Source organism: Chanodichthys erythropterus, chromosome 18 (genome assembly GCF_024489055.1).
Source record: "Chanodichthys erythropterus isolate Z2021 chromosome 18, ASM2448905v1, whole genome shotgun sequence".
NCBI lineage: Eukaryota > Metazoa > Chordata > Actinopteri > Cypriniformes > Xenocyprididae > Chanodichthys > Chanodichthys erythropterus.
Genome location: NC_090238.1, coordinates 38,040,130 through 38,064,140, shown reverse-complemented (window position 1 = coordinate 38,064,140; position 24,011 = coordinate 38,040,130). Strand labels below are relative to the sequence as shown.

Below are 24,011 nucleotides of genomic sequence, written 5' to 3'. Positions count from 1 at the left end.
AAAGAATGAGACTTTTTTTTTTTTTTCTGTGGTAATTAGCAGCATGTCACGGGATACAAGAAGTTGTAAATAACCCAGAATAATCTAACTGGCCTAAACTGATTTGATCCATTCATTTTTCATACAGTATTTGTGTCTATGTGTGGTGAGAGATCGCTCATGTGATTTATATGTTCTCTGGATTCCAGCATGAAAAATACACCAGTCAGCTTCAGCTGGGTCAAGAGACGCCGGAAACCAAGAAGCACATCCAGACTGATGAGAAACGCAGAGACTCGTTACGCGCTAAATGCGAAAAAACAGAGCGGAAAAACATCACAGGTACTTCTGAAATACATTAAGAAAGTGAACAGCGTTCATTTTGATTTAATTCATGCTTCTGGTCTTATTGTGACTGATTCATCAGTGACATTGCTATAAAGAAATAAGCGTATATCTTCATAATGTCTCATTATAATGCAATGAATTTCTCCACCTCTCAAACGGTCTATATATAGACACTTTTCACAATTCAATAACTTCTGATTGATTAAATCAAGTCCTGTACCTGCTTTATTTGGAAATGTCACATTACAGAAGTAAAATGGGTTATTGAACATTTTCATGTTGACTTTAAAAAAGATTTGCCTTGTGAATTTATGACCTATTTCTCGTATATAAAGTTATATTTTTAGCTAGTTCTTGCCAACATGACTGATCACTATCTTATTTCCATGCCATGCTGACCTTGCCTGACTGTGAGCCACAGATGAAATGTAACATTTCTGCACCATAGCAAATTCCTCAAATTTATTTATCTCATATTTTTGCACAAACTTTGCTTTCTAGATAATTGCAGTCACACACAACAAATGCTGGGTTAAAAACAACCCAAGTTGGGTTGAAAATGGACAAACCCAATGATTGGGTTAAATGTTTGCCCAACTATTGTTTAAAAATGACTATATGTCTGGCTTAAAATAAACACACAATATGTGCAGACACATAATTACTAGAGGCAACAATAATCATCAAAAGATGAACCTTTATTAATAAGCAGTTTACTAAATGTTTATTGTTTAATCATTATTTATTAATCTTATTAATGTTCATTTATTCAAAATATAAATACATGTTATTTTCCACCATAACATTTGGGTTAATTTTAAGCAAGCAATACAGTAATTTTTAAACAATAGTTGAGTTAAATAAAACTACCCAGCAGGTTGGGCAAATATTTAACCCAATCACTGGGTTAAAACAACCCAATCACTACAACCCAATCGCTGGGTTAAAACAATCCAAACTATGGGTTAAAACAACCCAATTGCTGGGTTAAAACAACCCAATTGCTGGGTTAAAACAACCCAATTGCTGGGTAAAAACAACCTAATTGCTGGGTAAAAACAACCCAATTGCTGGGTAAAAACAACCCAATTGCTGGGTAAAAACAACCCAATTGCTGGGTAAAAACAACCCAATTGCTGGGTAAAAACAACCCAATTGCTGGGTTAAAACAACCCAATTGCTGGGTTAAAACAACCCAATCGCTGGGTTAAAACAACCCAATCGCTGGGTTAAAACAACCCAATCGCTGGGTTAAAACAACCCAATCGCTGGGTTAAAACAACCCAATCGCTGGGTTAAAACAACCCAATCGCTGGGTTAAAACAACCCAATCGCTGGGTTAAAACAACCCAATCGCTGGGTTAAAACAACCCAATCGCTGGGTTAAAACAACCCAATCGCTGGGTTAAAACAACCCAATCGCTGGGTTAAAACAACCCAATCGCTGGGTTAAAACAACCCAATCGCTGGGTTAAAACAACCCAATCGCTGGGTTAAAACAACCCAATCGCTGGGTTAAAACAACCCAATCGCTGGGTTAAAACAACCCAATCGCTGGGTTAAAACAACCCAATCGCTGGGTTAAAACAACCCAATCGCTGGGTTAAAACAACCCAATCGCTGGGTTAAAACAACCCAATCGCTGGGTTAAAACAACCCAATCGCTGGGTTAAAACAACCCAATCGCTCGGTTAAAACAACCCAATCGCTACAACCCAATTGCTGGGTTAAAACAACCCAATTGCTGGGTTAAAACAACCCAATCGCTCGGTTAAAACATCCCAATCGCTACAACCCAATCGCTATATATATATATACAGCTATGGAAAAAATTAAGAAAAAAATTAATTTTTTCCATAGCTGTATATATATATATATATATATATATATATATATATATATATATATATATATATATATATATATATATATATATATATTTTTTTTTTTTTTTTTTTTTTTTATTTATTTATTTTTAAGAGTGTAGGTGTGTTTTTGTAAATCCTTATTCATTAATAGAATGTTCAGCATTCAGAATGGAACCAACAGCGATGATGTCATTGTAATATTTGCATTCTCGCTGAATTACCTTAACAATCGCTACTGTTTCTTTCAGGAAGTGCAAGTCTAGTTTGAATATTGCTATCTGATAGTGATTGAAAAGGCTTTTCTGCCCTTTCATTAACCCGTTAGTGTACTGTTAAACATTCTCTTTATCTTGAAGACTCCAGACACAGGGACTCGATTAATCTGTTTAATCTCACATTGACTAAACATGTACTGTTATGGGATTACTGTTAAACCCCGCTAAACTACCGTCACACTCGCTCTACCAGACTCTCACTGAGCGCGATTGATCTGTTTGGACTTGTGTGCTTCACACGTCTGTCTTCATGTGCAGCAGAGTTTGCTAAGTCAGTCGTTACTATTACTAGAGATACTGAGGGTTAGTGATGTGATCAAACCTCTAACTATTAAAGCATCAGCTTAGAGAAATGTGAATGAACAGAGACATGTTTGTTTAGGGCTCTTAAAGAGGGATAGTGTTGCTCATGGGAAAATGAGAGGTTTCACGGCTGAGCGAACTGGAAGACCTGAATCATCCAGTGAAAACAAATTCTGTTTGTAAATGAATGTGAGTTCATGGACAACATGGCATAGAGCAGGGCTCTGTTGATCACGGAGGGGATGAAAGGCTGATAATTATGTAGAATATAAAAATTAAAAAACAATCAAAACAGAACCCATTACTAAACGCCTATTAAAAAAGATGAAATATTTAGTTTACCTGCATGTCATGTGACTATTAACCAACATCAGAGAACTGTGAACATGCAAATGTGTTTGTTAAATTATTGCAATATTTACTTAAAATCTCAAGGGGACTTTCAAGTAAACATTTTAGGTCAAAGTAGTTTAGCTAACAAAATAAGTTTGCGAATCCCTGGCGTTGTAGATAAATGCAGCTAAAAATAGATAAAGAAAGAAAGAAAATAAATAGTGTATGTAGTGTACTTTTATATTAAAGCGCAGGCGTTTTTGAAAGGATAATGGTAAAAACTCATTCTCAGAATGACTTCATGAGAAAGTTTCTGTCCTGAGCTTCCTGTGCTTTCTGACCTGGTCCTGCCCAACTGACTCATGGGACTGAATCATGTTTTATCACTTTTATTTATTTCATTTCACTTTTTTTCTAGTTCTGTACCAGTAAGAAGAATTTATAACAATTTAACTCTTGGGCAGCCAAGCAACCGTGCCGTGAAATGTGCTGATGGCACAATATGGCTGTGTGCATTTGCCAAGTTCAGGGGTCTATAAAACAGGCTGATACAGTAAAAAGTGCTCAAAATTTGCCTTTCTTTAGGGCAGTGCGTCATATTTCAAGGCCTTATGTCCACTTTAACAAATTTAACTCTGTGTCGTCTGAGAAACCTTGCCATAAAATGAGCTGAAGGTGCAATACGGCTGTGTGCATTTGTCCTATTTGCCAAATTTAACGGTCAATATTAAAGGCTTATACAGTAAAAAGTGCTCAAAATGTGGCTTTCTTTAGGGCATTGCATCATATTTCAAGGCCTTATGTCCACTTTAACAAATTTAACTCTGGCGTCTGAGAAACCGCACTGTGAAATGATCTGATGGCACTATACAGCTGTGAGCATTGTCCTGTTTGACAAGTTCAAGGGTCTATACAACAGGCTGATACAGTAAAAAGTGCTCAAAATTTGGCTTTCTTTAGGGCAGTGCGACACATTTCAAGGTTTTATGTCCACTTTAACAAATTTAACACTGTGGCGGCCGTGAAACCGTGCCATGAATTGGGCTGACGGTGCAATACAGCTGTGAGCATTGTCCTGTTTGACAAGTTCAAAGGTCCATAAAACAGGTTGCAACAGTAAAAAGTGCTCAATCTGGCTTTCTTTAGGGTAGTGCGTCATATTTCAAGGCTTTATGTCCACTTTAACAAATTTAATTCTGTGTTGGCCAAGAAACCACGCTGTGAAATGATCTGATTGCACAATATGGCTGTTCATTTGTCCTATTTGCCAAGTTTAAGGGTCAATATTAAAGGCTGATACAGTAAAAAGTGCTCAAAATTTGCCTTTCTTTAGGGCAGTGCGACACATTTCAAGGTTTTATGTCCACTTAAACAAATTTAACACTGTGGCGGCCGAGAAACCGTGCCGTAAAATGGGCTGAAGGTGCAATACGGCTGTGTGCATTTGTCCTATTTGCCAAATTTAACGGTCAATATTAAAGGCTTATACAGTAAAAAGTGCCCAAAATGTGGCTTTCTTTAGGGCATTGCATCATATTTCAAGGCCTTATGTCCACTTTAACAAATTTAACTCTGTGGCGTCTGAGAAACCGCACTGTGAAATGATCTGATGGCACTATACAGCTGTGAGCATTGTCCTGTTTGACAAGTTCAAGGGTCTATACAACAGGCTGATACAGTAAAAAGTGCTCAAAATTTGGCTTTCTTTAGGGCAGTGCGACACATTTCAAGGTTTTATGTCCACTTTAACAAATTTAACACTGTGGCGGCCGTGAAACCGTGCCATGAATTGGGCTAACGGTGCAATACAGCTGTGAGCGTTGTCCTGTTTGACAAGTTCAAAGGTCCATAAAACGGGCTGCAACAGTAAAAAGTGCTCAAAATGTGGCTTTCTTTAGGGCAGTGCATCATATTTCAAGGCCTTATGTCCACTTTAACAAATTTAACACTGTGGCGGCCGTGAAACCGTGCCATGAATTGGGCTGACGGTGCAATACAGCTGTGAGCATTGTCCTGTTTGACAAGTTCAAAGGTCCATAAAACAGGTTGCAACAGTAAAAAGTGCTCAATCTGGCTTTCTTTAGGGTAGTGCGTCATATTTCAAGGCTTTATGTCCACTTTAACAAATTTAATTCTGTGTTGGCCAAGAAACCACGCTGTGAAATGATCTGATTGCACAATATGGCTGTTCATTTGTCCTATTTGCCAAGTTTAAGGGTCAATATTAAAGGCTGATACAGTAAAAAGTGCTCAAAATTTGCCTTTCTTTAGGGCAGTGCGACACATTTCAAGGTTTTATGTCCACTTAAACAAATTTAACACTGTGGCGGCCGAGAAACCGTGCCGTAAAATGGGCTGAAGGTGCAATACGGCTGTGTGCATTTGTCCTATTTGCCAAATTTAACGGTCAATATTAAAGGCTTATACAGTAAAAAGTGCCCAAAATGTGGCTTTCTTTAGGGCAATGCATCATATTTCAAGGCCTTATGTCCACTTTAACAAATTTAACTCTGTGGCGTCTGAGAAACCGCACTGTGAAATGATCTGATGGCACTATACAGCTGTGAGCATTGTCCTGTTTGACAAGTTCAAGGGTCTATACAACAGGCTGATACAGTAAAAAGTGCTCAAAATTTGGCTTTCTTTAGGGCAGTGCGACACATTTCAAGGTTTTATGTCCACTTTAACAAATTTAACACTGTGGCGGCCGTGAAACCGTGCCATGAATTGGGCTAACGGTGCAATACAGCTGTGAGCGTTGTCCTGTTTGACAAGTTCAAAGGTCCATAAAACGGGCTGCAACAGTAAAAAGTGCTCAAAATGTGGCTTTCTTTAGGGCAGTGCATCATATTTCAAGGCCTTATGTCCACTTTAACAAATTTAACACTGTGGCGGCCGAGAAACCGTGCTGTAAAATGGGCTGATGGCACAATATGGCTGTGTGCATTTCTCCTGTTTGCAGAGTTCAAGGGTCTATACAACAGGCTGATACAGTAAAAAGTGCTCAAAATTTGGCTTTCTTTAGGGCAGTGCAACATATTTCAAGGCCTTATGTCCACTTTAACAAATTTAACTCTGTGGCGGCCGTGAAACCGCACCGTGAATTGGGCTGAAGGTGCAATACGGCTGTGTGTGTTGTCCTATTTGCACAATTTCATAGTGTGAAGAACATTTTAAAAATCTACAGAAAGTGTTCCAGTATAAAGAACATTTTGTGCAATGGAACATTAAAGGTTCTTCATGGAAGCATCAATGCCAATAAAAAACCTTTTGGATGTTGCTGTGTGTCTAAAAGGGAGCAGCATAGCATCGCCGCCCGAACTCGACTGCCTCTGTCAGAAGTGGGTCAACATCTGTGACGTGTCTCCATAACTTTCCAAATAAGCTAGTCCTGATTTTCGGCTGCTCCCTGCTGTGATTAAGTGACATGTTTCCTGTCGGTTCCATCTTTGTCTTTGTTGGTATTAAACAGCGTCGCCCTGACAACAGTGTCTGTGCTGTGGCTGGCTTTAACCAGCGTGACTGGTTATCTCTGACAGACAGTAGGCTGGTAGATTAACACCGCAGCTGACAGTTTAGAGATGGAGTCGGGTGGAGTCGAGACTGTTCTTCATTTTCTAGTGCCAGTGTGTTGTTTGTTAAATTACTGTTGCTTCTCTGAGGGCTTCAGGCCAAACATGCAGAATGTGCAGGAACGTTTTCCAACCATTTCATTTGGTTTTAAATTGAGCTGCTGTGTTTTCTGGCACTGACATTAATAGGGTTTAAGAACAAATTTGGTTCCTTTTCAGCAGTGAAAGGAGGTTCTTTTTCTTTCTTTGTTTCTTTCTTTCTTTCTTTCTTTTACATTTTTTAGATTTCGTAAATGTTTTTGTACCTAAATTTATTTAGTTTATCAATATTTATCAAGTTTTTTTTTAATTATTTCTTTTTCTAAAATCTTGTTCTCAAATCACTTGATTAAGATTGTTAATGATTTCTTTTATAGTTTACCTACTTTTAAAATTACCTACATTTTATAATTTTATGAATGTATTTGTTTTTCTTTCTGTATTTCAAAAAAAATATCACCGATTTAATTTAGTTTTTCCATTTTGTTTATTTAAAATGTTTGAATTTGTACATTTTTTTTAATACCTAAATTTGTATATTTTATAAATATTTAGTTTTTTTTATTAGTTTTTTATTTCTAAAATAAGTAGTCACATTTGATTTTTTTTATGATTTCTTTTAGTTTATTTTTTAAATAATTTTTTTAAAATTACCTACATTTTATAATTTTATATATTTATTTAAATAGGTTTTTTATTTATCTATTTATTTATCTATTATTATTTTAGTTTTTCTGTTTTGTTTGTTTAAAATGTTTACATTTTGTACTTTTTTTTATACCTAAATATAAGTATTTAAATATTTTTTAATTATTTCTTTTTTTTTTTTTCAAAATTAAGCAGTCACGTATTTATGATTTTTTTATGATGTATTTTATAGTTTATTTTTTACTTTTTTTTTTAATTGCGTACATTTAAATTTTATCAAATTATTTAAATGTTTTTTCATTCTTTCTGCATTTGTAAAAGGTAATGTCACTTATGTATTTATTTATTATGATTTTTCCTTTATTTAGTATTAAATAGATGTTTAATATATTTTTATTATTTGTATAGGTTTTTATTTTAGTTTTTTAAATGCATTTATTTTATTTATTTTTGTATTATATTATACTTTTGTATCAAGTAATGTAACCAGTTTTCTGCCACTTCATCAGACTCTTCCTGTTCCCTTGTTTCATTACAGATCCGCCCGTGTCCAGACCCACGCCTCTGTACGGCCAGCCGTCCTGGTGGGGTGAAGATGACGAAGAAAAAGGTCAGCGTTGTGATCCGAGCGCTCATGAACATCACACAGGTCTGAACTGTGACTCCTGAATCATCAAACCCAATCCCAGAAAAAGATTTACACATAGCGCTTTTGAGTACCAAAGATGTCAATTTCACAGTCGCCAAATTATTTAATACAAAACAATCCGTTGAAATCATCACACAAGTCTCTGATGCTTGTTAAAGTGTGTGAAATGTGTGGACAGGAATGCAGCAGCAGTCAGATAAAATCCTTTTGTGTTGGGTGATCTTGAGCCTGAGGAATTCAGCACTAAACTCCACGCTGGCGTGAGCTTTAAAACATGTCGGACAAGCCAGTTCAGCCTCGTGATGGATTAACAGCCGACTTAGCCAGTCCAATGAGAAGGTCATTGTGTTTTCTCCAGTCTTAAGCACTTCTCAGAGTTTTCTACAGAGATTAAAGGGTGACCATAGAAACATTTGTTCCATTTCAGTTGGTTTGGATTTTAGTTTAGTGTTTTGTTCTTTTGAGCAAAAGGACTTTACATTTAAAGGTGCAATATGTACGAATTTTGCAGTAAAATATCCAAAAGCCACTAGGTCAGTGTTATATATTTTGTTCACTTGAGTACTTACAATATCCCAAATGTTTCCAACAATTTGTAAATCGTGAGAAAATTGCAATTTTAACGAAGGCTGCGGGATGTGTGAGGAGTCGCCTGTCAATGGCGTCATACCCGCGTTACCCTCGGTTTCCGGTTTACTTTTTAGAAACCATGGAAATGCCAAAGACTCTTTAATATTTACATGTTTTAATAGACAAGGGAGCAACTGTTCTGATATATTTATAGACGGAAAACTAATTATTGTTATATAGCTCAACACTTTTAGTCTTATTTAAATCTAATTTTCTTGATGTTTTGCGAGTCTCATGCTTTACCATGCCTCAGAGAAAAACACTATTTTGTGAAGTAGCTGACATAGCATAATCAGATGCAGCTTTATTTTTAGTAACAGTAATACAGCATTTTCTCCATCATACAATATGTTTTAAAATGAATTGCATGCCATTTATCAACACAATCATCCAGCATTTAATATGATATTGTAAAATCGATGTGTCTCTGCACTCAAACTTGGCATCATCAAGCTACGCCTTTGTTTTGAATAGACCTCTAGCGACCTCTAGTAAATGGACATCTTACATATTGTACCTTTAATATCTAGACTAGATGTTGTTTTTATGAGTAGATGTCTGTGTTTTTATTACTTTCTCTGGATATTGTTACACACTCTTCAGACAGTGATGTTTTCATGTAGTTTCTTTTCTTTGGCATTTCATGCCTGTGTTGAACAGTGTCCTGACCAGCCATGATGTGATAATCATTAAATCCATGTTAATCTGAGATTTTATCCTGAACAGCTGCAGTAGTCAAATTAGATTTGAGATTTATCGCATGGTTTAAAAATGAGATTTATCATGCTGAATAACCCACGTATTTATTTATTTGTTTATTTGTCTTTGTTTTTTTTTATATATATATATATATATATATATATATATATATATATATATATATATATATATATATATATATATATGTAATATATATATATATATGTAATATATATATATATATGTAATATATATATATATATATGTAATATATATATATATATATGTAATATATATATATATATGTAATATATATATATATATATATGTAATATATATATATATATATATGTAATATATATATATATATATATATGTAATATATATATATATATATATATGTAATATATATATATATATATATGTAATATATATATATATATATATATATGTAATATATATATATATATATATATATGTAATATATATATATATATATATGTAATATATATATATATATATGTAATATATATATATATATATGTAATATATATATATATGTAATATATATATAATATATATATGTAATATATATATATATATATATATATGTAATATATATATATATATATATATATATGTAATATATATATATATATATATATATATGTAATATATATATATATATATATATATGTAATATATATATATATATATGTAATATATATATATATATATGTAATATATATATATATATATATATATATTTTTTTTTTTTTTAATTCATGTATTCTTTTTAAATGTACTTTTACCTAAATTTGTTTTATACATTTATTTAAATATAGATTTTGTTTTATTTGTTTATATCTTTTATATTTTTATTTTATTATATTTTATTTTACTTTTTTATTATTTATTTTTTTTTTTTATTTCTTTATTTCTTTTTTCAGTTTTATTTCTTTTTTTAATTCATTATTTTTAAATGCATTTTTTTTACCTGAATGTTTTATACATTAATTAAAATAAGTTTTTTTTTTTATTTCTAAAATAATTTGTCACCAGTTTTTATTAGTTGTTCTGTTTTATTTCTTTTTAAATGCATTTTTTTAACCTAAATTTGTTTTATACATTTATTTGAATATAGAGAATATAGATTTTTTTAATATTAATTTCTAAAATAATTGTATTTATTTTCTTTGCGATTTAAATCCAACTCCTCAGAGCTGTATATCAAACATAAACTATATTGTTGCTTCATGCTGCAATTTGGTTTTAGTTTGGACAGAAAATGATTTAATGCTGGGAAGTTTACACGTGTTACACCTGGATAAACACTTGACCTTACGAAGGTAACCTCACAGCAGGAGTGACTTAAGTCATTTAAGTGAATTAGCTCTTCTTCTGTACGTCACATGCACGAGTTGGCACACATCTTAATCTGTTTTTGCAGATCGTTTATAGTGATTATTGCTTTCGAAATCACTGCTTCTGTGAAGATTAGAAACTTTTGCAAATATTTTATTTTGAACCAGTGGTTTGGAGTGTGAATCAAACTGACAAAATCACATGGTCTCAGTAAATGAGACTTTATTACATCATAACAGTCACAAAAAATTTCAGAATTTCAATGGTTTGCTGCTAGAATCTCAGTAAACCCATGAACCAGTGTTTTTAACTAATGTCATTTTTATAATGTAAACAGTATTAAAGACATGTTTGTATAACATGTTTGTTCATATTTAATGGTATTTGATAAGTTTACACAACAACGATGTACTAAAAACAAAAAAGTTTTTCGTGTACAGATGACAAAGTTTAGACAAATGACTAAAAACGCTGTATTATGCTGCCAGGCCAGAAGATGGCAATGTCATTTTGTAAGGAAACATTACGATAGCGGTATTGTTTTCAAAAGTTTGAATTTTCAGGCCCCTAAAATGCCGTTGTCATGTAAATAAATGGCCCATACACATACATTTTTAGTTTTTAGTTGAAAACTCTGTTGTGTAAACACTATTAATTTACATTAACAATCATTAACGTTAACGTCTTTTCACAGAAAACCACAAGGATGGTACCAGATGTGAGGTCAGCGTTTCTCCAGATGAACTTCACGATGGCCAGGGCAAGTCCGGTTACTCTTACCGCAAGGAGCCAAGCTACTTTGAGATTCCCACAAAGGAGATCCATCTAAAGCCCAAAACCTCATCCCTGGAAGTCCAAGAGATCCCCACAAAAGACACGGACCACAAACCCCCTTCCACACCCCCAGTGGTACAGGGCCATGCCTCCTTCACCATTGAGTTTGATGACCAAACCCCTGGAAAGATGAAGATCAAGGACCACATCTCAAAGCTCTCCATCCGCCCGCGCAAGATCCCCACCAAAGAGTCGATAGCCAGACTTACAGAGGTGATGTCGGTGGAGAACAAAGTAGCTGATTGGTTGGTGCAGAGCGACGCCTCTATGATGAGGAGTCTAGATGAGCAGTCTGGGTCAGACAAGAGCTTCAAAGGTAAATGTCTGCAGTAATCCAGTTAAATTTAAAAACACCTTTTTCTTTGCGTTTTGTCCTTGCATCCACACTGAGACAGCAGTGAAAACTGAGCTTTTTGAGGACTCTTTCCCAATTGGATACATTTCAAAATGTCATTTTTACATTGTAGTGTGGACCGTGAAAACTAGGGTTGGGTATCGTGTGATTCCAGTTCAATTTCTGTAAACATTTTTGTAGCTGAATATCATGAACAAAAATCAAAAGACTAAAAACACTTACACAAGAAACTTTTGACTGGTTTAAAAATACCATAGCAAAAACAACTAGCCTAACTAATATACATTTCAAGCATTATTAATGACAATTAAACAGTCAGTAATTAAACAAATAAATAAATTAGCAATTGCACAACTGAAAAAATACGCAATTGAAAGTTTTAAGATTTTCAGGTATTCAGAAACTGTAATCAAATGTAAAATAACTGTACTTTATGAATAAAATATAGGTTACATTACAATTATAGTTACAAAAGTTATTCGGTCAAGAACAGCGAGTGAATTTTCTTATTATAGAGACGGCAGCAGGAATATTGGGCTGCTGTTGCTTTAAGAGCTGCACTGATCCAATATACTGTTACACATGTTTTTCCTTTGTCAACTGTTTACGTTCACTTAAGACATAGCCGACTGTATTTACGAGGATATTTTGACATATTTTTGTGTGTGTTTGTCCGTTTAAGTGTAAGAATGCGTGGAAGAGAACTACAGTATGAGAGGCAGCTTTCTGTGCGCACGTTTTGGATGTGAAAAGCACACGAGTCTTCTTCCGCTTGAATGGTTTAAAATCACATTAAATTGAAAAATGATTAAAAGATAAATTAAATTAATGTTTTATGCCTTCATTTGATTTCCAGAAAATTTAAAATGCACAACACACATTTTATGAAAAAAACAAATCATTTCATAGAAATTAATTTCTAAAAAAAAAAAAAAAAATTATATTATATATTATATAATAAAATTATATATTTTGTTGGTTTTATGAATTCAATTAATTAGACAAGCTTTTTGATTATTAAAATTTAATTAAACGATTAAAATGGAATACAGAAAACATATAATTTGAGAAAAAAAACTTAATTTAACTTTTGTTAAACTTTTTTTTTGTTGTTGTTAAATTGTATAAGTTTCATGATTTTAATAAATAAGACATCAATACTAACATTTAATTTAACCATTAAAATTGAGTCCAAAAAAAAAAAAAATTGGAAAAAAATAAATTAAATTAATGTTTTATGCCTTCGTTTGATTTGTTTTAATTTAAATACACAACGTGCAATTTCTGAATTCATAGAAATATATAGTTTCATATATTTTGTTGGTTTTATGAATTCAATTAATTTAGACATGCTTTTTGATTTATTAAAATTAAATGATTAAAATGGAATACGGAAAACTTTGGTAAAACAGAATTTGGTAAAAAAAAAAAAAAGACAATTTGAGAAGAAAAATAAAACGTAAAAATTTTACTTTTGTTAAACTTTCAACAAATTGTTGTTAAATTGTATAAGTTTCATGATTTCAATTCATTTTTGATTACTAACATTTAATTTAAACATTAAAATGGAGTCCAAAAAAATAAATAAAATGGAAAAAAATGCAGAAATATTAAAATTAAAAAAATAAAATGGATTTCATAGGGCCCTACTATTCACTTTCTTAATGTTGACATTTTACTTGTGTTTTTTCTAGATTCACGCCATCGTGAAGATGATTTGGAAGACCCAGTTTCCCACTCTGGGTCACAAAAGATCGTACCACGACTGGAGGGAGAAGATTACACAACTAACTACATGCCAGATTCAAAGATCCAAGACAAACCAGATGCCCAGCAAGCTTTCATGGTCGAGTTCTTTGACGACACTCAACGGAAAAAGCGCTCGCAGTCGTTCACCAATAACATGTCTTCTCCTGACTTCCAGTCTGCTCTAAAAAGCAAGTTAGACAAACGAAAAGTTGGAACTTCGTCATCCGGACATAATCCTCCCACACAGCAGTTCACGATTCCCCTCAAAGGTTCAGAAGGTCCTCAGCGGGCCGCATCTCTCAGACGGGAGAAGAGCGAAATCCGTATGAGCACGTCTGACGTTAGCTCCCGCTCTACGTCAAAACCTTTCGGCAGCATCGGCCGGAGGTCCAAACTGTCGCAGGACTTTGCGGCCGAGTTGCTTAGGGTGTCGAAACCTAGTCCTGCCGCCACATGGGACCATAAGACCTCATCTTCTACGCCTACGACATACTCTGGCTCCTCTGTGACACATGCCACGTCTCATTCACAAAATCACACCGTGAATCAGACAGTCAGATCTCCCTCTGTGCCCATGGAAGTCAGCAGTACGGAGGCCAAAACTCCACAGCAGGAAGAGGATGACAGTTTAAGCGATGCGGGAACCTACACCATTGAAGCCGAGGGACCAGACAAAGAGGTTGTGGAGGCACGGAGCTTAATCGATCAGGTACAACCCCGTCACCTGACATCACATTTGAGTAGGGCTGGGTGGTATGACGATATATATATCATGGCGACGATGTCAAGTGTCTATTGTTAGAGATTTTGTGGTATTGTTAATATCTTGGGTGTGTAAATGTATCCATGTGACGCACTACTAGTTACTGACACATTAAAGTGATACAGAAATTATGCGTGGGATGTGCATAATGTTAAAAAGAGATATTAAGTTAAAAAAAGAGCTCAATGCTGTACTTGTAGGGCCCTATGAAATCCGTTTAATTTTTTTCCAAATTCCGTTTTTTCTGTTTTAATTTTTCAGGATTCCGTTTTTTTCCAGTTAAATTTTTTGTACTTGATTTTTAATGGTTAAATTAAATTTTAATAATCAAAAAGAATGTCTAATTAATTGTATTCTTAAATGCAACAAATTTATTAATTAAAAAAATGTGTTTTTATGAATTTGTTTTGCGTGTTTACATTTTTATGGCAATCAAATTAACGGATAACTTTAATTTATCTTTTAATCGTGAAATGAAACTTTTTTTTATCAAAGTGCTGCACAACAGAGCATTACTGTTAAAATTAAAACATGGAAGAAAAACTGAGATTAGTGTTAGTGTTATTATTGCATTGAAATGTATCTAGTTTCTATCAAGTTAAATCGAATTTTTTATTTTGACGAGTTTCTATCAAATTTTCATGTTGCGATTAATTGATGAAGCTTTTATAACGGTATACGGTATTATCACGATATTAAAATAAGTTGCAAAACCATTTTTGTCATAGTTTAACAGGTTTAAAAACTCTTTTTGTAATAAAACAAAAACAACTCTGACCAAAATTTTCAAACAGATTAAAATGCAAAAGAATTAGACTATAACGAACAACAGATAACACTTTATTTAATGCATTAACTAAGATTGAGCAATAGCTACATCTGTTACAGAAAGTGTTATTTTTTGTTAATGTTAGTTTAGAAACACAACTGATCATTGTTAGTTTTATCTCCGGTCCATTAAATAAGTTATTTTGATTTTAGTAATGTTATTAAACAGTAACTAAGAAATTAACATTAATTAATAATAATAAATACTTTAAGTATTTTTACTGTCAGTTTAGTGATAATGAATTAACATGTTAACTAATGAAGCTGTATGTTTTCAAAGTTTTACTGAACAATAACAAATAATCAGAACATTTCTAATCATTAGGGCATGTTGTAGTCCAGACTAAACTATAAAAATGTTTAGGTTTGAAAATAAATATCCTTTTAAGTCTTTTTTAAGTATTCAGTATTTGGTGCTGTGATGAACAACACTGAGATTACAAAAAAATGAATGGCTGTTTGAAGCATTTTAAAAACTTCACTAGCGCAGTTACTTTGTTTGCACGGTTTCCGTGGTAACCGCTGCTGTTCCATCAGCGCCCTCTGCTGTCAGAGAGTGAACGCGCACTTTCATTCAGCTCGTCTCCTTCACTCGTTCCGCCATGTGCTTCTCGTGCACGTTTACATCTGAGCGCGTGTCCTTTTGACACAGAATACAGCGGTGTTGTGCATTTTATATGGTTGATGGGTAAAGTATTCTTAATTGCCTTATAAAAAAAATGAATAATTGGTAATAAATTATTTGCGGTATTCTGAAGTGCCGACTATTACAATATCGTGCATATTCATTATCGCGATTTATCGCATTACCGAATATCGGCACAAGTCTAATAAATAGATTCTGTGATTCCGTCTGCATTTTCTGCATCGTGGAAATCATAGGGCCCTATATTTGCACTAAAACGCACACAGAAAGCTGCCTCTCAGACAGCATGCAATCCCAGATTCAGTTCTCTTTCACAACATATTGTTTAAATGGTCTAATAAGGGGCTTTTCTGACCAGAGGAACCTTTTCATAGTTCCTACAACTATTGGCTGAAGTACCCGGATTTTGCAGTGTTCGCGCCGCAGGAACTAGGAATTATTTAAGTTCTAGGAACTCCTTTTGGGGGAACTAAATGAACTCATACTTCAGAGTCCGGTCTAAACCAGCACTATAGGAACTATCATGTATGTTGATTGGTCAAATGCATGTCAAACACCGGCACCTGGCATTTTTAAAAAGCCTTGTAAACATGTTTACTTCACGAACATGGAAAACAGCGATAACGCCATTTACCTGCTGGGTTTTGTTCTTTCCTCATCCTTGATGATATGCAATACTGAAAGTTGTCAGTGGAGATTTCTTAAACATGGTTGTTTAAGAAATAAAAAGCTACACACTGCATCAGTTTTAAAACAACTGTTGCCAACCATATGCCAGAAATATTAGGCTACGTCTACATTAACCCTTAAATGCATGACTGTTTCGCCAATCATTCTTACATATTCGGGTCTTTATTGACCCGGATCTATATCTAACACGGAAGGATCTCTACCTGTCGCGATAATATAAAACTCCTCTGATATTAGAGTAACAATTACAGAAGAATAAAATAAATTGTATTTTGTTCCCTTTTGAAGCTTGAAAGGGCTCAGTTTGAGCAGATGTTTTATGCCATCATCACTGTCCTCATCAGAGCTCATTTCCCAGTAAATTCAGTAAATAATGGGCTAGTTTTATGTTTCTGGTCACGAATATGAGCCCATTCGCGATCTCAAACGTATTCTCAAAACTATTTCATTTTCAACATCTTCAAAATCAATATTTCTATCACTAACAGCTTCACCAGATTCATCCAGTAACAGTTACAGTCATATTTGATTGCGTTCAGTACTTACTCTGCAGTAAATCACTGAGCCATTTCATGTTGTTATTATTATTTTGTTTTCTGTCTGAATGAGTCGTCACTTCAGCATTGTGTATCAGACACTGCCACCATGTGGAATTAAAGGTGAATTGCACTTATTCCATCATTTAAGATTAAATTATTGATGTGCAGAAAAAAAATACGTACATTCATACACACCTCGGGTCGTTTGCGACCCTATACAATTTTTACAAAAAATGAATACAAAAATAGGCATTCTTTTATAATTTTATGATTTTTTTCTTGCTATATTCTTTATAATGAATTGATTGAGGAATACCAAGAAGGTTGATGTCTAACTTTAAAAAATTAACGAGGAGGAGGGTAGTGAATGACGTCCCGGGTCACTAAAGACCCGAGGTATGCATTTAAGGGTTAAATTGGAGACATTTGAAAACAGTTTTTTAATTTAAAAACGCTCCTCTTCCACAATAGCGCTTTCAAGCGTTTTCCAAAAGTTGCTCATCCACACTGAAACATCTGAAAATGCTTAAATCACCTTAAATCACCACAACAATGTCGGTATAACTATAGATATCTATGGGTACAATAAGCATCACATGACTAAGCATGTGTCATCGTTTTCAAATACCTCTGTTTTCACCTTTCACCATCCACAATACAATGCAAAAACAAATTTATCCACTTTGGAAAATGTTTTCAAAAACACGGTCTCAGTGTGCATGGAAGGTCAAAACGGAGAGAAAAAGATGCGTTTTCAGTATGGACAGGGCCTTAATCACTGCAATAATGATCCAGACATAATCCGGGTTCCCATTACAGATTTGCGCACAACTTTCGCTGTATTTTCTAAATGTCAATTAAAAACTATTGCGAAATGATGGCATTATGTTATGCAACTAAAACGTCATTCCAAAAATCATGGCGATGGATGTTGGTAGGTTTGTGTATGTCTCATCCACCACACTAGCCATTATTTTTAATCGAAGGAGATGTGTTATCCAAGCATTAATGGCGAGGGAAGCCCCTTATACTTGGGAGTGGACATGTATGAGGTGTTTCTGGGTGTTCCTCTGCTTCAAGGTCTTGATAAATTGTGGCATTTCTTTGTTGTTTAGAATCCAGTATTCCCATAATAATTTTGTCTTTCATGAGTTTAATAAAGAACTCTCATTTTCTGTCCAAACATATCATGCCATCTTGACTTTTACGTATACCAGGTGACCTGTAAATGCAAAATTTGCAAAATATTCTTTTTGAATTGCCTAAAAAAACACCTCATGCAAGCATGTAAACTTTATTTGAGATATATGGGAGTTTAATGGAAACGCAGCTATAGTCTATTAAGTATTTGCTTATTTAAATCCAAACTGCAACTTTACTTTTGGCCACGCAGTCAGTTGGGAACAGACCTTCATAATCCATGCATGCTTTATCATTAACAGGTGTTTGGTGTTGGCGAAAACAGCCAAACCTCAGCAGCAGCAACAGTTAAGACTATAGTTGGTGACACTGAGGGTCACGATAGTCTTCTGCTCAATAAGAATAGCTCAGGCCCAAAACTGGGCCAATATCCAACAGACTGTAGTGACACAGTACAGGTAAACTCTCACCTGACTACAAACGTTGGCATGCTCGCTCCGGATCATGGGCATCAGTAGATCTATCTGTCAATCACTGCAATCATCTTATTTTTCACTGTGATTTTATTAGGATCTTTCTTGGGCATCTTCTCAAAGCTGTTTTGATGGTTTGATGTCTTTATTTCCTGCTTTTGGGTGATTATGAATGGGTGATTTGAATCTTTAAAGGGCCTTATTTCTTTTTATGGTTGAGATATTTTCATTTGGTATATTTTGACATTAATACCATGATCGATATATTTAGTAAGCCAGCATAATTGTAGTAGGTTTTATTTACAATAAGGGACGTAAATTAGCTTACAAAAAAAGATTCATTAAAAATGAAGAGTTTGGTTCCAAAACGCAATAACTCAATTTTTATTCATTTCAGTAAAAAGCTGTTTTCTTTACCAAGAAAGTGGCAGTTTCAAACTGTCATATAGCATCTTTTGGTTATAAAAACATAAATTTAAATCTACATTTTTTTATTTAAGATTTATTATAAAAACGGATTATTCCCCCCCCCCCCCCAAAATGCAATAAATCCATCAATATAAAAGTTATTTTTCAAATTGAAAATACACAATAAAGTAAGTTGATTCACATATTTAGGGCCCTATGAAATCCGTTTTATTTTTTCCCAAATTCCGTTTTAATTTTTCTGGATTCCGTTTTTTCTTTTTGACTCCATTTTAATTGTTAAATTAAATGTTAGTAATCAAAAACATGTACAATTAATTGAAATAATGAATCTTGTCCAATTTACCAACAATTTAATAAAAGTTTAACAAAAAAAAATAATAATTTTAGGGCCCTATGATAAACGTTTTATTCTTTCCCCTCAAATTTTATTTATACCAAATTCTGTTTTCTGGATTCCATTTTAATGGTTTAATTCCATTTTAATAATCAAAAAACATGTCTAATTAACTGAATTCTTAAAAACAACATTTATTTTTTAAAGAAATATATTTTTATGATTTTTTTTTTTTTTCAGAAGTTCTGTTGTGTATTTAAATTTTTCTGGCAATCAAATGAACGCATACCATTTAATTTATCTTTTAATCATGAAATTAAACTTTTTTGTCAAACAATGTGCTGCACAACAGAGCTTTACTGTTAAAATGAAAACATGGAAGAAACATTGAGATTATTGTTTAAAAATATATTTTAATAATTTATTGTTAAATTAATTTATCTAAATTCTACTGAACAACAGTAATATGTTTCTGTCAAGTTAAATCTAACTTTTATTTTGACGGGTTGCCAAGAGCTTTGAGTTTCTCTGTGTTTATGATGGTAGTTTTCTCAAACGAAGTGGTTAAATGCTGATGAAGTGACTTTCAGAGCAGCTCTGGAGATGAATTTGTGCGTTCATATAGTGAGGCGACAGAGGACGAAAACGCCGCGAGCGTTGCATGTGCTTCAGCGTGCGTGCGCCTGCGCGATTGTGTGTGAGGTAAATGAACTGCGCTTCCGCATCATTCATTTCAGAGGCACACAGGCATGCAGGATTCATGTTTAAATAGTCTTTTTGCAGTTTAATATTCACAGACACTAGTCTATATTGCGATTTAATTAAAGTGTACTGACCTGCCTTTAATTCATTCATCAAAAATTTTACAAATTCTGTGACATTCCGCGTTATATAGTAAATTCCGTTTTTATGAATGGATTCCACGATTCCGTGATCGCAGAAATTATAGGGCCCTACATATTTGCCAACATTAATCTTATATACAGGCATTTGACTAAAAATACATTCAGTCGTCGCTCCAAAAATAAATTTGAGTCATTTTGTTAATGTTATAAATGAATTATTTGTCATTACCGATTAAAGGGTATCTGGCGCCACCGCACGGTTAAATAAACACATTTGCCGAGTAAATTGGTATTAAAAATGGCTTTTTAAAGCTGTTCATGATTCAGTTTTGTGGACCGCGACAGAAGTTTGATGCAAGCAACAGCTTTACCAAGAGCCTCATCTTCTTAATCTCCTCTTGTTAATGATTACATTTCGATGACTTGCATTTCTTCCCCACCGCACAAACCATCACTGCCATCAAAAGTATTCATTTTTCTGTTTTTGTTGATCACAAAGTACAAAGTAGATAAGGAAAACTAGGATGCCGGGTGTATTCAGGGCGGCGCCATTACTGTTTAGTGCATAGAATGGAGCGCTGTGATTGGTTGAGCAGCTATATCGCATTCTGCAGAGAAGGGAGACTGGCATTTGCCGCGTTTTGGAAAGAATGGTTGGAAACATGACAGGATAACATGACGGATATCACCTTTTGACTTTTCAATAACGACCAGATAAAATACTGATTTTGGCGGAAACTCAATTTTTTTTTTTTTAAATGCCGTTTATCGCATTTTGGAACCAAACTCTTCAAATAATAATTGAAATATTAATTAAAGTTAATTTTAAAATTAAAATATATAAATTCTTTAGCATAGCTGTTGTTTTTTAAAGTGTGAATGCTTTCTGAGTTAGTTTTAATAGCTATTTACACAATATTCAAATATTTACAATGTTTATTATTAACAATTTTGTGCGGATCTATAATAATTATTTAATTTAAGTCAAATGTCACATAAAAGTATTACATAAAATAATTTAAGAAAATGAGTCAGGTAAGAAATGTCAAAAATGCATTGAAGAATAAATTCTTAAATAAGGTATAAAACAAAGAAATATAAAATAATGATTATTTAATAACACTGTCTAGTATATATTGTTAGGGTTTTAATAATTTGAAAATATTTATTAAAAAATTTACATTATTTGTAAAATGTTGTGAAATGCGTAATATAAACATACAGATTCAGTGAAAATATCTCAACTTAAACATCAAAAAATAGTTACCTCTTTAAAGCAATGTAATATAATAGAAGTTTTTAGTTTAATTAGCTGTTTTCCTTCTTTTCTACAGATACAGTCGATGACGTCATTAACACCTGGAGGCACTAGGTGGGTTTCCCGTTGGGCAAGTTTGGCCGACACCTATTCAGACTCTGGTCCTGCTTCAGGACTGTTTGATATCCCAACACAAGTTGATCTTTCTGCCGGAGGTAGGGAAATTTTGCTTTCTTTGCTTTTGTCTTTGCTAGCACATTTCATTTGACCTATTAATCATGTCTATAAGCTGGTGAAAGGATCATCCACCAAGCTATGCTTAACCAAAATGCTGACTACTCCGAAACAGGTCAAAGCAGCAGATCAAGGCGAGTTCTGCCTAAGGTTCCTTTGAAGGAGAAGACCGAGACTCCACCGCCCACCATACGCATCCAGCCTGACTCGTACCTGTCAGGTGTGGAGAAGAGTACGCAAGTTCCGAAGCAAAAGTGGGATCCACAGAAACTGAGTGTCCAAGATGATCTGGATCCAGACAGTCTGAGTGATGCCAGCAAGTCTGATGATGGCTCTGTGGTTGAGCAGTTCATGACGACTCCTGACACGACGTGGAACCGGTCTCCGAAGACACAACCCAATCAAGAAGAGACAAAAGACCTGGATTCACCTCCCAAATTCTCCACGGCTACTTTAACGCGACCGCAGGGCAATCTTACCAAGAGCAACTGTTCACCACCAAACATTGATCACCCAAGCAAGGACGACTCTCTTGGTGTAGACAGTTTAGTGTCCGTCGTTAGACAAGAAAGTTATACCAAAGAAAGGGCCAGCGATGACATCCAGTTGTCCAGATTGCCCCAGATATCTAGTCAACCCTTTGGGAAAGATGCTTTTAAAGGCGTAAGCAATCAAGACACTCAATCTTACCTCAAAGACACTGAGGATGTTCTAGCGTCTCTGGAAGCCAAGCTTCTGGAGCAGCAAGACAACAACGGTCGCTCCCATCTGGAGGACTCCTTCTCGGGAGAATCGGACACCTCCAGTACAATCAGTGGCAAAAACGCTTCTGTTCCTCCTAAGAAGCCTGTGGTCCTCAGAGGACTTTTAAGAGGTACCGGTCAGTATTCCAGAGAACCTAAGACTTCCGACGATCCGAAGGACAGCGATGGCAAGGCAGATCCAGGCAAACGTTTGCAGCTCCGTCGTAATCTTAGTTCTCTCGACTTTGCGCCAGAACAAAGTCCCACCACTCGGCATTGGCCTGAAACCGTCTCCGACCAGGAATCAAGTTCCCTACCTTACAAAAAGTACACTATTCCTCTTCATAAGGAAGGTGCAAGCAAATCCAAAAGTACAGTGCAACAAACTCTAGGTCGCTCCAATAGCCTTTCCGCTCCAAGAGCAACAAGGGCTTCAGTGCTTCGCCGTGCCCGTTTGGGCGAAGCCTCCGACAATGAAGGCACCGAAACCGATCGGACGTCTCAGAACTCTGACGTCAATCCCTCGGCAAACAGTCGGGGCGCTCAGGAGAGCAAGAAGCTCTCTCGATTGGACATTTTAGCTTTACCTAGGAAAAGGACAGGCTCCTTCAACACTCCCAGTGACACAGAGTCTTCCACAAGCCGGACAGGCTTTTCAAACCGCAGCACAGAGTCGGGCAGCTCTGTGCGGAAAGCTTCAGTGCCGGATCCCAAGGCTCTACTGCGGAAGGTTTCAAACGCCATGAACAGGCAGCCAATCGTCCGCGGACGCTCAAGCAGTGCCAAATATGCCAGCAGTACTGCCAGTGAGTATCATACTTCTGTGTTTGCTTATTTCATTGAGAGTTTTGCCGAAACATTGGAGGTTGGTCAAACGTTGTTTAGATGACTATTTTGGCTTTGCATCCATTTATCAGAGTGATAAGCTTCCAAACAACAAGTACAATCCAGTACAATCCAGTAAAATCCAGTTCTTTCACTTTCTCTGAATGACTCTTCCAGTGTTCATTGACTTGATTTGTGTGCATTTGTTTGTATCGCACAACTGGGCCAATGACCATCTTTAACTAACAAGACCATCTAATTAGTCTCCAAATATTACTAATTTTTGTAGTTGGAGAAAACTAGTAGGGATGCAAAGGGGTGGAAAATATCTTCCAGAAACTTTCCAGGATTTTTGAAAACTTTCTGGAAATTTACCAGAACTTATCCGCCCCTTTGCATCCCTAATAACTAATTACCATACTAAAAACTTAACAGGTATATTTGAAAATCAAGGTAATTTTTTTTTCTGATGGGATTAACAATCTAGAGTACTTTTGGACACTTGGACCCCATTGACGAATGGGAAGTGGTTGTTGGTATTTCGGGTGTCTTATTATCTGTCTGTCTTCTACTTCTGCTTTTTTATTTTTGTTTCTATCCCATCCTCTGATGACATGG

At 34.7% G+C, this 24,011-nt stretch overlaps 1 protein-coding gene across 3 annotated transcripts in view; it reads left to right on the top strand.

Moving 5' to 3' along the window:
• cep170ba (centrosomal protein 170Ba) overlaps nt 1-24,011 on the top strand; it is a 39,958-nt gene that overhangs the window by 10,775 nt on the left and 5,172 nt on the right. Inside the window, exons 6-12 of one of the 3 annotated variants that reach the window (XM_067367582.1) lie at nt 189-321; nt 7,904-7,975; nt 11,403-11,858; nt 13,592-14,355; nt 18,555-18,710; nt 21,668-21,806; nt 21,941-23,374. In XM_067367582.1, coding sequence (XP_067223683.1) covers nt 189-321; nt 7,904-7,975; nt 11,403-11,858; nt 13,592-14,355; nt 18,555-18,710; nt 21,668-21,806; nt 21,941-23,374 — 3,154 coding nt within the window. Of the gene's footprint in view, nt 1-188; nt 322-7,903; nt 8,015-11,402; nt 11,859-13,591; nt 14,356-18,554; nt 18,711-21,667; nt 21,807-21,940; nt 23,375-24,011 lie in introns of all 3 variants that reach the window. The other 2 variants (XM_067367581.1, XM_067367583.1) reach the window with 2 other exon arrangements.